This window comes from Crassostrea angulata, chromosome 4, assembly GCF_025612915.1.
Source record: "Crassostrea angulata isolate pt1a10 chromosome 4, ASM2561291v2, whole genome shotgun sequence".
Taxonomy (NCBI): Eukaryota; Metazoa; Mollusca; class Bivalvia; order Ostreida; family Ostreidae; genus Magallana; species Magallana angulata.
In genome coordinates, this window is record NC_069114.1 from 19,726,678 (window position 1) to 19,740,463 (window position 13,786).

The 13,786-nt window shown below is 31.7% G+C and overlaps 2 protein-coding genes across 2 annotated transcripts in view; one reads left to right on the plus strand and one right to left on the minus strand.

Annotated features, from left to right (window-relative positions):
• The first annotated feature begins 277 nt into the window (after nt 1-277).
• Nucleotides 278-10,392, plus strand: LOC128179504 (hydroxylysine kinase-like). Its single transcript, XM_052846931.1, has 7 exons — nt 278-388; nt 1,165-2,165; nt 6,754-7,056; nt 7,167-7,289; nt 7,865-8,001; nt 8,223-8,409; nt 8,969-10,392. Exons 3-7 carry the CDS (start codon nt 6,795-6,797, stop codon nt 9,442-9,444), a joined length of 1,185 nt encoding a protein of 394 aa, XP_052702891.1. The 5' UTR covers nt 278-388; nt 1,165-2,165; nt 6,754-6,794; the 3' UTR covers nt 9,445-10,392.
• A 645-nt stretch (nt 10,393-11,037) lies between these two features.
• LOC128180826 (glypican-5-like) overlaps nt 11,038-13,786 on the minus strand; it is a 38,766-nt gene continuing 36,017 nt past the window's right edge. Inside the window, exon 7 of the mRNA XM_052848981.1 lies at nt 11,038-13,737. Within this exon, the coding sequence (XP_052704941.1) occupies nt 13,592-13,737 (146 nt within the window). The 3' untranslated portion in view covers nt 11,038-13,591. The remainder of the gene's footprint in view (nt 13,738-13,786) is intronic.

Genomic DNA, 13,786 nt, shown 5'->3' on the forward strand with positions numbered 1-13,786 from the left:
CCAACACATAAATATTGAGTTTCCCCTGCGCTTCATAGTCACGCAAGGGAAGAGGAATGTGAAAACTATTATTGCAGCGTTAGCAAGCGGCCTCTTAGTGAGACCGATGTTTTCATCAAAATAAGTGTAAATGTAAGCATTCAATGCGTGTGGAATGTGTTTTTTTTATCTGTACAACAGGTGAACATCTTATAGTGGTGTGTAGTAAAACTTAGAACGTTGTTCAAGTTTCTTGTTTTATTTCTGAAAACCAGGACGCTGCTCATTGGAAGCGACCGTGAACATTCTTCAGATATGGACGAATTGTTTGGCGATAAACTCCGGACACGAAAAGTTATGGAGAACACAAGTACAAACGCAACAAACAAAAGAACCAGAGGAATGAAAGGTAAATGACATGTTTTGTTGAATGTATTATTGAGATAAAATTGTGTTGTAGAAATAAACAATCCCTAAATGGAATAGATATTAAATCAAGACTAATTTATTCTTGGGTTAAAACTGACGCATACTTTCAAGGTTTGGTAGCTAGATTTGAAAACAAAATGACAGGAGGTAGATGAACATATTCAGAATCATCATATCATATCAATTTTTTAGAATCAATGGCAGTGCAATTTGCATTAATATCTTTTTTTTAAATACAGTTCGATCCATGTTTGTTTTCAAACGGACAATTCAACTGCAGTTTCCTACATTAACGCAATGGGTCGCATGCATTCAAAACAACTTCATGATCTTTCAGTCAAAATTTGAAATTGGTGCATAAAAAGAGAAATATTTACCCGGATGTGAAAATATATAAGATGATTTACTTTCTAGGCAATTTGCTGATTCTACAGAATGAAAGTTAAAATATGGTATTTTCTTGAGAATTTGTAAACCATTTTTTAATCAATCCAGAGATGTTTTTGCTTCCCGCATAAATAAATGAGAAGGTTTTTTTTCTTTGACTTTTAATACTGACGCATATTAGATTGATGCTTTCACTTTATCTTGGTCAAACTTTTGCCCATATATGTTTCTGTGTTTTAAATAAATTGATAAGATAATTGATAAAATCTTAGAAGATAGAAATAGACAGACAGTAAATATTGCTACGTTATGGAAAACTCAAACTTGGTTTCAACATTTTATGTTTGTTTTGATTTCTATTCCTATTAGAATACCTCGATACAAGGATCTCTTATTGATGCCACACTCAGGGAAGGTACATCGACTCCGCAAGATAACTCTAACCGCCTGTCTTGTATCAGGAGATCCCTCTCTGACTGAGGACTGGCGAGATTCGATAGTGACATTCATCCTTGCTTCCTTGCGTCCGGCCACAAACAAACAATACCAATGTTGCTGGCAAAAATGAATACTTTTGTGTTTTTAATGGAAAACCGATACATTTTCAGCCTCTGAAGAAACAGTTGTTAATTTTTTTTCCATTTCTTTGATGAGTAATAATGTTTCATATTCTGAATACTCATATACATGTATTTACTCCTTAATAACTAACCTAACGCGTGGTATTCATTTGTCTGCACCACTGGTGTGTCATAGGACCGACGACATCCAAAAATAAGCATTCAATGCTTAAATAAACCTTGCAATATCTGTTGAAATTATAACGTCATAACTGTTACATCTGCAACTGCCAATTAAAATACTGAAGATGCTGAAAGCATACATACTCTTTTAATGTGCTAAGTTGAAATAATGATAATTTACATTCATTCCGTGTATAAAGTGTTAAGATATCGGGATACATTGTTGAAGATGAGTACATATGAGAACATTTTACAGTGTGCGTTAATTTTGGAACCAAGTCACGTCGTACAAAAGTTTACACATTACTGATTAAGAACAATTTGTGAGATTTGTATACTAGTAATTATCCATAAAGGACATAAACCGCATCGCTTCTGAATTGCCCGTCCTTTCTTTCATCTTTATACCTTATTAATATGTATGCAGCGACTTTACTCCTTGAAGAGGATCTATTATTTGGTACAAAAAATCGGGCATTACCAAAATTGTTTATTGCATATTACATAACATTTTTGCCACTATGCAGGCCCCATTGCGTGCCTAGTCAATTGGTTAATAAACACGGTAGGAGGAATTAAATGCACCTTTGCCCAGACCCGTGCATGACATTCAAGACTCAGCGTAAAGTAAGTACATCTATTTAGCTAAATTGTTTTTTTACTTTGTTCTTAAAAACTTAGCAATTGTTTATTGTGTATTTTTAATATATATTCGATCAGTGCTTACTGTCTATTTAAGATATATTTCTATAGTCAGGTACTCTTTACCCATTTATGATCAGCAGATAAAACATGCATTACACCAAATGTTTAGAATAACAATGCATATTTCATACTTGAAAAAAAAATAACCTAATATCATTATTTTAAAATATTTAAATATTTAAAAATTACCTTTCCCAAAGAAATGTATATGTGAAGCATTCATATTCCTACGCTAGCTACCTCCTCAGTCTTTTTCACAAAAAAACAGGTCATTCTGTGATTGACAATTATTTTTACCAATGAATACTGCTTGTATTGTTACAAAAATCATATAACTTTCATGATTATTGCTCGTTAAGTATCGCAGAATCTCTTTTAATCATTTACATGTATTGTGTATGAGTGTGTAGCTTTTTTTTTAAATGACGGAATGGTTCTGCAACCCCTTTCTGATGGCACTCCTGTAGACAATGCGTGCACTGTTTGCTAGAGACGCAAGACTGGTGACAAGAAGAACTATATATACGCCGGGTTCTTAACAAGTTCTGTGGTTTGTTTTTTTGAATAGAGATCTGCTGAGTATAGTGAAAATATATGTAAATTAAAAGTCGAATATCGTGGATATGGGGTAACTTATATCTAATATTGTTTATTTGATGCAGTTGGAACTAAACTAGATAAAGTACATGTATTTGGAATAAAAGCTTCGTAACCTGTTATATTATACATGTACCGACTATCTAGCAAAGGTATTGCAATGAAAATATGTCTATTGATATATATGAAGCGGGTATTTAACGAGGCCGAGTACAGTTCGAGCGCGCATTGCTTTGCGCATCTTTTTTATTTTCATGCAGTCATGGGTGCAAAGTTATAACTTTCTTTTGTATTGCTTTTATGCAAAATAAATAATGTATGCAAGTTCGTTTGTTAGCTGAGAAGTTGTGATTTTATGGCTTTGATAAGGTAAAATGCTGCAATGGCGCTTATGCGTCATCCTTTCACAGTAATTTAACCTATGCTAAAAGCCAAAGAAAAAATATGAATCGCTCATTTATTCGAGGCGACGATGGTATTTGAAAATAAGGATTCATTGACAGAACATCTAGATATCGATTCGAATTATTTAAGCATTTTAAAAGAGCTATTTTGTCTACAATTAATCTTTATAAGCCCATAAATACCGCAATATGCCAATTTTTAAGGATAAAAATCTTTTTTTTTTTATTATTCCTGTGTAACGACGAAAAGTGACCCCCGTAGAATATTGACCGATGGTCATTTTTCTACGTAGAAAATTACCCACCCTGTTCTAGAAATCAATACTTGGAGTACATCGTAGAAGTTATGGCCTTAGAGTAATTTTTCTCCGTGTGGGTTGTAGGAAAATGGCCCCGTAGAATATTGACTATATTTTGTGACATATTCTATGTTTACTTGTTTTATTTTCAGTACATTTTCTTTAGGGTAAATACAGGGGTGATGGTTGGGGAATTACATTGCCCGCTTGATACTTAGATTATAGGAAATATATCAGCTTGTTTAAATAATCAGCTTGAGCAAGCTTTTCTGATCACCGGTTAAGACCGCGGAACATTAACTGGCAAGATTGGAAATATACAGCTTTCGTCAGTTTCACTTGTTACAGTCAAAACATTTGAAATGGGCGGGAACAAATTGACACGGACGTCTGAGAAAACATTGGATTGAAACTGTAGTTATAGGAAATGTATTTTCAATCCACTTCAGCATTTCTAACTTGCATACTAATGTAAAGTGATCGATAAACATTTTAATTAGTATAAAAAAAAAAACGGTTCATCAATAAGTATATAATCAGCAGATGTGAAAAGATACCAATTCGGAGATGTCATACGCAGGGCAAAGCATTGTCCGATGACTTCTTATATGAAACATTTTATGTATTCTATTATTGGATATAATTTTAATCTCATAAATGGGAACTTTGATTGTTCTCTGTGAATAAACCCCGTTTCAATTATGGCCCCACTTGATATCATACTTGTGACGACTAATTCTCTGAAGTCATCTGACAATGCCTTGCCTTGCGTATTATCTCTCCCGAATTGAGATCCTCTCATATTTGCTGATTATATACTTATTGGTAAAATAATTTTTTTTTCAATCACTTTGCTGATACTAAATATAATGTTTTTCGATCGCTTTAATTAACATGTATACACACCCCTGCGAATGTGTTCGGAATGTTTTCTTTATCGTTGCTAAGTATGTAATAAATCCAGAGGTGCTCGAATGAAAGTTCACGAGACTTCACCGAGATTTGTTCAGTTCCTGTGAAATTTCGAGCGGAAGTATAAGTGTTCGGATAACATTCTCAAAATACGTAAGCACTGGTCGATTTTCATATCATATCCTACTTTGATTTATGTTAAAACATCAACATCTTTAAAGATGTATGTCTTATTTCACCATCTAGCGGTTTTTTAAATTAAACGATGATACTCGAAACCGAGTTATCGTTCGTGTTCAACCACGTGTAGAGTGGTTGATGATATAAACATTGGGTTGCTTAATAAAATCATAGCCATCGTTTGATGCTTGTGGTGTGCAATACCATGTTTTTTAAAAAAAATAATGGGTGAATGTTTTGCATAAAAACTTAGTATATCGAGCCATTTTCAAGGAACATTCTGCATAAAATAGTACAGTCTGTTTCACTATTAGTGTTATTACTAGGTCAGGCGCGGATCGAAAATTAATTTTTATGGGTGATGTCTACTACGCATGTTAATTGTCGCAACAGCAGGAAAAAAAACTATTTTTGTATTGTCGCATTTATTTCTAGGACATATTTTACCCACGAATTAATGAAGATAAAGTTTAAAATCGATAAACCTCTAGAATTTATACTTGACTACAAGTACCTAGATTCTCTAAAATAGACCATAAACTTTACTGCGAAACTGAAAGGGTCAAATAAAACCATGTGATTTAAAATTTAAATGACAATAACATTCGCAGGGGTGATACAGCAAGCTAGAAATGCCGAGGTGGATTGAAAAAACATTTACTATAACTACATATACAGTTTCAATCCAATGTTTTCTCAGACGTCCGTGTCAATTTGTTCCCGTCCATTTCAAATGTTTTGACTGCAACAAGTGAAATTGACGTACGCTGTATATTTCCAATCTTCCCAGTTAATGTTCCGCGGTCTTATTATCTAGTATTATCATTTTTCAAATTAAAAAGGATATAGACAGATATCGTGAATTAAATTACTTTATAAAATGTTCCACTAACCTTACATCTTGACAACAGAAAAAATATACGGCCATATTCCTTCATTACTTTAACTTTCCTCGGATTTTCCATATGTGTCCCGGGCACTCATACTTGTTTATAGCAGTTTCTAAAAGTAAAAACAACAGCTGTTTTTATTACCATTCTCGAAAACCCCTGTTATTTATAAACGACATTTAAATCTAGTATATAATTAATACGGCCATATTCCTACATTACTTTAACTTTCCCTGGAGTTCCATATTTATAAGTGCCCCAGGCATTCTTATTCATTTATAGCAGTTTTATTACCGTTCTCGAAAAGGTGATCCTTAAAAAAGTTTTGCTCCTCTCTTTTGTGGTAAATAAAATATTTACCACAAAAGAGAGGAGCAAAACTTGTCACCTCACCTCTTTTCTAAAAATTTTGCATCATTTATTGATTCTATTTGCAATTGTATATTTATATTTTACAATGCCAAAAAACCATACTGAATAAAATTGTTAAAAGAAAATTATATATTTACAGAGTTTAGCAAGGGACTTTATTTTGTGGCGGAAGGTTTTTGAGAAAAAAATGAACAATTTTCATAACTCACTAGTTTTAGAGTACTGTTACTATGGCCTCCTGATGTTCAGCACAAACTAAACTTCCAGAAAGTTTGTGTATTACGATACACGTATATTCATGTTATTCTGAAAAACATTTTTAAACAATATTTTGATATTTCTATCGATATATTTTGGCTTATTTAGTGTATATTTCATAGAAGTCAAGAAAAAATGTTAAGTACAATTTTGGCCTAGAATTAGCTTATTTCATGTCATATCTCAAATTTTTGAGATGTGGCCGCTACTTTTCTTACTGTTATATAAAAAAAATTTATAACAATTTTCAGTTTTGCTACAATAATTTATCTTTATTGCATAACTGGTTTACAGACAATCCACGATACGTTTTCTACTTCTATTGTTGAGTAAACAGAAAAATGTTTCACAATAACGCTTTTAAAATCATCATAATCAGGAAATATTTCTGTGAATTGAAATATTCACAATATTTTGTAAATGTCAATATCATCTTGAATAGTTGAACATTTTCATTTTAATTACTCTTAAACAATTACATTAAATTGCATGACAATTTACATATCTGAAAATGGAGAGAAATAGGTAAATTATATGCTTAGTCATCTGATTATGATTATTGTATTGAATTTATCTTGTATATCTATTTATGTTTAAGAAATTGTTTATTTGTTGGAGACATTGCTGTTAACCTGAAAAATGACCGACCAAGTTGATATGATACAAGTCGTTGGAGAGAAAATCAAACCTTTCGTTCCTATGAAACATATTCCCCATCTTATCAAATCTTTATACGGTCTGACCGTGAAGTCTTGCAAAGAATTGGACAGTTATATTGACAAGAACTACCACGTGATCGTTACTGGCCAATCAGAGAATCCCTATATAAAGCACCCTGTAGAAGACGGTTATGTTTTGAAAATACTGAACAAGATGCAGTCCAAAAATCTACTATTTGTTGGTAAGCTACTTTTTAAAGTCATTTTTGAAAACATTCATAATTTCTTACCTATACCCATTGATCTGATACGAAAGCAAATATAAAGCAACACATTTTTTTTTTATTTTCAGAAGCACAACACGCACTGATTACTCACGTTGCCAAAAATGGAATCTCTGTTCCTTACATTGTGAAAAACCTGAAAGGAGAAGATATGTCACTGGAAAAGATTTACCACTCAGAAAACATGACAGGTTACTGTGAAATCTCTTAAAATTCGTTGGAGGCAGTTTTTCGTGAATTGACAGGTTGATTTTTAATTCGTTGGGCTGTATTTCGTAGCTTCGTGTTAAGAATCAATATTTTGATTTTATTTCATTCATAATGTTTACAAAGTGTGCTACATGTCACAAAATACACGAAAATTGAGCGTCCATAAATATTAACGATTTCACGATAATTCAAATAAAAATCGCATTTTCTTGTTTATAGTTACGTGTTTCTTTTAACAAATCAATACATTAATTGTAAAAAAAAGAATAATTAAATTACATTTATTGTACTGTAACAATAGTACGTCAGCTAAAAGAAGCAACCAAATCGTCTTCTGTGGAAATTTCAGTCTGACGATTTTTTTTTCGTGCATCTTTCTGAGGCTGCTGAAGGTTTCAACCAATCAATAAACGGGGCTTGTAGACTTCATTCCTGTCAGTTTTTTTTACGGAGGTGTGAATTACAATCAATTTCCGTAAGAAATAGAGGAAATAGTACTTGGTGGAGTTAAATGTTAAAAGATAAGTAATTTGATTTTGTATCTAATATATTGCAGATTCCACGCCGTTCGATTTTTATATTGTTCGTCTTTTGACGTATATTCCCGGAGAGACTTTCTTAAATAAACCTGTACATCCAAAGAGTTTGTACAACATTGGTAAAATTCTTGGAAAATTTCATACTGTTATGGAGGTAAGTATGAACATTTTGAATATGAAACTTAACCAATATTTTGAATCGTATCATTTGTCTGTAAATGTCTTGAAAAAGAATTGGTTTTACTTTCCACTAAAATACGTGACGTTCTTTCAGAAAAAAAATACGATCTTATTCAAAAACTACCGTAAATTATATTTAACGACATGTTTGCCATTGAATGCCATAATTTTTTTGTATTTTTCATTCAAACGCAGGGTTTTCACCATAGATTCTTTGACTCGCATACATTCTTATGGAATAGAATTTGGGATTTAGCAGAAATTGAGCGTTTACGTGAGTTCTTAGTTGGAGTACAAGACGAGAATAAGAAGGCACTGATGTCAAAAATCATCGACGCATTCAACAAAGAAGTCGTCCCAAAATACCAACTGCTTAGAAAAAGTACGTCGATTCTTTGAACCTCATCGACGGAACTCACAGGTTTTCTATCCATTGCAATGCGTTGAAAGCAGTGAAACAGATAGAAAACCCGTCAACGCAGTGCAACGAATAGAAACGGGTGGTTCCGACGATATACTGGTGAGCGCGCAATTTTCGCAAAAAAAAGTTAACATTTACATTTTTCAGTGTCTCTGTCAGAGTGTCTGTGATTACACTTTGAATTGATTTTGTAATTTACCGTCCAATAAAATTAATTCAAATGACGTATTGTTGGGGCGCAAGCGGGGTTTGCATAACCAAAAGAAATAAAAATCACATAATTATGTCAATATTTTAATGCGTAATCGTACAATTGCTGGAAAATTTATAAATATAACTACTAAGGAATCATTCTGCGAGTAATAAGAGTTGATAGTATCGGTCAGGGCGTGATCAAATCGATCATAGAGCCCTTTAGGCTTTATTTGATCTGACCATGGTCCAACCTTAATTATCACCTCATAATCCTCAAAGAATGATTCCTTAAAAATAATCCTGTATGATATGATTCTGATTTTAGGCATAATTCATGGAGATGTAAGTGAGAGTAATATAATAGTACAAGACATTCCAGGACAGAAAGTTGCATCCGGGGAACCACGTGTTTGTGACGTCAGTGCACTCATTGATTTCAATAACATGGTGTCATCGTACACTGTATTCGATGTCGCTATTTGCATTGCCTACATGTCCATTCAATGCAAAGAATTTGATCAGCGCGATGTAGGAGGCCATATACTGGCGGGGTATTTGTCCGTGCAAAGTATGAATCATACCGAGAGAGAGGTTTTAAAAGTCTGCGTCTGCGCCAGAATTGCCCAGTCTCTTGTGATGGGCGCATATACCTACTCTATAGATCCTAGCAATGTTTATGTCCTCAATACTGCAGCTCGGGGATGGCCGCTTGCATCCTTGATGTGGGAAACTTCACAACATGAGATTGAATCACGGTGGAACAAAATTATAGAGGAATATGAACATCTTTCAAACGAATGACTTTAAAAGATTATATATATGAAATACTGGTAATAATATTTAAAATTCTATTATACAGGGTTTTTTTTTAGCTCACCTGAATAAAGTAACGGTTCAAGTGAGCTTTTCTAAACTCTTGCTGTCCGTCGTCCATCCATCAGTCTGTAAACTGTTCACATTTTTTACTTCTTATCTAGAACCACTGGTCCATGAATGATACAAGGAACTGTTGTTCAGGTGAGCGCTGTGGCCCGTTGGCCTCTTGTTTTGTTTGTGTGTATTTTTTATGTTTTTCTTTTTAGTTTTGTTCTATTTGATGTTATTGTTTCAAAGCTGTTATTGAATTTTATCGTTATCATGAATGCCAGTATGTATCATACGATAAACAAAACTAACCTTTCAGTGGATAGATTGAATGATCACGTTACACGATTGATTTGGTGAGTGTCCCAAAGTGTGGGGGAACCAATCAGAAAAGGGCATTAATTATTCACGAGAACGAGAAAACTAAAGATGCTTGGTTTTATATAAATATATAATTGATATTGTTGCAAATTCATTTGAATATATATACAGATCGTTACTTATGAACAGTGAATCTATTTAATGTGTCCATGTGTATTTTCTATATTTTAGAGGTTTGTGTAGCATTATTTATGGAGATGTTCCGAACAGTAATAGACATTTTTATCTTTTTCCATGACAGCAATTAATACTATTACAATTACTTATTGTTTCAAAAACAAATTCCAGAGAATATGCACGTACTAGAAAATTTTTCTGAGGGGTAATTGTACGTGCCGGAAGGAGTAAAGGTGGGGTGGGGGGTTGTAAGGCTTGCTTTTCGGTAATTGCGTAAGTAAATTTAATAAATTAAAATTTTTAAGGGTGGAGGGTTCAGACCATGGAAAAGATGGGGTTTTTTCCTTTTTTTCAACAAATATCAACACATTTGCGAATTTTTTTATACAGATGTTAGTTTGTAAAATTAAAATTGTTTCACAGTATATCTTATTCAAGCTGCTTATTTTCTTATTAGTTCCCTCTGGTTTGGTTTGATAACCTTATGGTTATGGTTATGGTTAAGGTGCTGAAACTCGATACCATTGACATAATATAGAAGTCGTACCGGGTTTAGGTAACACAATACTTGAATATATATATATATATATATATATATATATATATATATATATATATATATATATATATATATATATATATATATATATATATGAACAATAGTTGAATACTTTATAATACTTTATTGCTAAAAAAAAATCGTATCTTAAAGTTTAAAAATATTTATATTTTATATATTAAGAATATGTACCTAACAAACACTTTGTTAGTAAAATTAACGAATTAAGAATTATTCGGTTTAACAGGTTTGGATGGATGTGTAGCCATTTTTAGAATATTTTTATCTTTAAAAAAAGAGTTCCATCTTATTCTATAGAGATATAAGAAAAATATTCAAATTTTAAAGGTAAACTATAATTATGCTATACAAAATAATAGTTTATAGCCAAAAAAAATCATATCTTAAAATATAAGATATATAGGATGGGTAATTTCCTGACCACTGTTCCAACCAAAAAAAAAAACTTATAGTGTAAAATATCATGATTTAATCAACAATTACAAAGATAGATAAGAAACATTTCATAGATCCATTAACAACAGAAATTAACAAGCTGTACACATGTTGCATAACAAATACACCTTATCAAATACCACATCTATTATTTCAGATTCCGCTTCGGTTCTAAAATCTGCACCAAGAAAAAAAACTTGTCTGTGAATTAGTTCTTAGATTTATATTCAATATTTAAACACAGTTTTACAATTTTAAATACATGGTAATTACCCTACATGATAAAAGATCATTCTTGATTTCAAGTTTGATTGAAACATATAAATACATAAATTGTACACTGCAATATGGTACAAAAAAAGCAAAGTACAATATGGTATTAACAATACATTCCTAGTTAGCTGTTCTTCATTAGAGGTAGTGATTGACCCATGCAGATAAGTTAGTCATTAGAGTAGCTACCATCAAAATTTTAAAATCAAGTATTTTTCTTCAATCAATTATTATGAAGATATTTTCACACACGTATATGCAGAAATGGACCTTAAAATGGTGGTGTAAGGATTTTAAAAACATTCACATAAAAATGTATAGACTTTTGATAGAAATCTTCTGTGTATCCCTCATAATACTTTCACTTTGACATGTAAATGACTTCTGAATAAATTATCTTTTGATATTTTTTTTTACATGAATTCGCAAAAATTTTATGCAGTCTTTGATAATGTATACATGCAATTTAGATTCAGAAAAAAATATCTTGTTTTTATAGCTATCAGCCAACATGCATGCATAAAGCATGCAAGCTTTAACAGTATAATTATTATGGATTGTATTAATACCGGTATTTTTTAAAGGTTATTGATAGAAAAAAAATTTCTGTGGTTGGGAAGGGATTCTAGATAAAGTTGCATCAAGAAAAATATAAACAGATATATATAAATAGAAAACTTTCATGATAACAGCCTAGAAATTTATGAAATTGTGTTGATATTTGTATCCTTACATTCCAAAGATTAGAGACAATTAAGTTAAACATATACATAGGAAGTGACGTATTACATGTATACAGTGAATAGGTAAACCAGTGGATCAAAAGATATAGACAAAAATTACAATACAATGTAAAATCACAGATAAAAGCTCGATCAACGGCCGGCATTTCACATATGTACATTCTGCTTAATTCAATTTTACTCTCCGTTTCTTTATTATATTAAAAACAAAACAAAAATACACAAAAAAAATATGAAGAGGATACAAGTGGACTTTGAGTCCATAAGAAACAAAAATATCAATAATCAATACATAAAGTAAAAAGAATATATACATGTCGAATCCGATTCACTCGTATTGCATACTTTTTTTACATGTACATTAATATACATAAACACCACACACTTAATACAAATGGATATAACAACACATATTTGACAATTAATACTTGCAATATTTGATGGTTTTGCTTCAAAATGACTTTATTTTGAAAGTCTTTTATTCTGCTAAGGCATTTAATTCAACATACTGTACAAATCGTTTTCATTTTTTCAGCAGTTTAGTTAGGAGCATCAAGTAGTCAAGTTATGGTATATGCATTTAATTTTTTTTTTTAAAACAACAGGAAGTACTGAAAAGAGGTCATGAGTTCAAAGGGCATACTATATAGCTGGATTTTTCTGCAGGGTATTATTTTTTTTTTTTTTTAATTTTGTATTATCATCTCAAATGCAAAAAAAATTCAGTCGTCATAAAAAGTTATTTATAGTGTTCTTATAGTCAGCATTTAAGAAATCACAATAAAAAATAAAAATTACAAAACTAAATTATACTAATTTTTAAACTTCAAAGTGCATTAATTTGCATTTGCAGAAAAAAAAGATAAACAAAATATCTTGAAAAACAGAAAAAACTTAAATATACATGGAAACATACTCAAGTGTCAATTTTATTGAAAGATTATAACTAATAGAATAATCGTGAAATTAAGCCTTAGAATTATGCCAACAAAATGTTCTAGGAACTAAATAAATACATTTACCACCAAAATAAATGAAAAAAAAATAGACAAAAAAATGTATGAAAATTGCACATTATGCCATTATAATGACCTTCTCACATTGACAGCTCTTGAACATTTCTAGACAACTCTTTTCTTATCTCAAGACTTACATCTCAATGTCTGCACTTATAGCCACACCATTTGAGTCGCATAATGTCATGGGGGATGAAAAATAAATGAAGAGCTAGCATACAATCACAACAGGTACACATTTATACACAACACCTGAAGGCCTTCTATTCATGAACATGAAAATAATGAACTGGATTTACAAATGTATAGTCAATAACAATATATCATATCATGTGTCTGCATGGGAATCATGTGTCCACAACTTTTGATTCATGAAATCCAGGAATAACAATAGCGATTCTCTCCCCTTGAATAGCATGTTTTCCTCCATGAAAGCTTGAATCTGAGAGAGATTTCATTTCTCTTGGAGGAATACCCAGTAATAAAGACAGAAAAAACAAACAAAATGATGTAAAAACAAAAAACACCACAAGGCACTATCATAATAGTGTTAATGTCAAGGTCATCATTAACACTGTTGCTATGGAGATAGTCAAGCATGAACTTCCACCTGAAGGATCTTGGGAGTCTTCACTATCGAAGTTATTGATTGATTTTGTTGGTATAAGGTTAACTCCAGGACCATCTGAAAAACACACAGATATGTTAAATGGATATTATGTTACTATGTAAGA

Bases quoted from the DNA above. Each gene is read 5' to 3' on its own strand.
- LOC128179504 (XM_052846931.1), top strand. From the start codon at position 6,795: ATGACCGACCAAGTTGATATGATACAAGTCGTTGGAGAGAAAATCAAA. The intron at 7,290-7,864 runs GTTACTGTGAAA...AATATATTGCAG, and splicing joins CCACTCAGAAAACATGACAG to ATTCCACGCCGTTCGATTTT. The intron at 8,410-8,968 runs GTACGTCGATTC...TTCTGATTTTAG, and splicing joins ATACCAACTGCTTAGAAAAA to GCATAATTCATGGAGATGTA.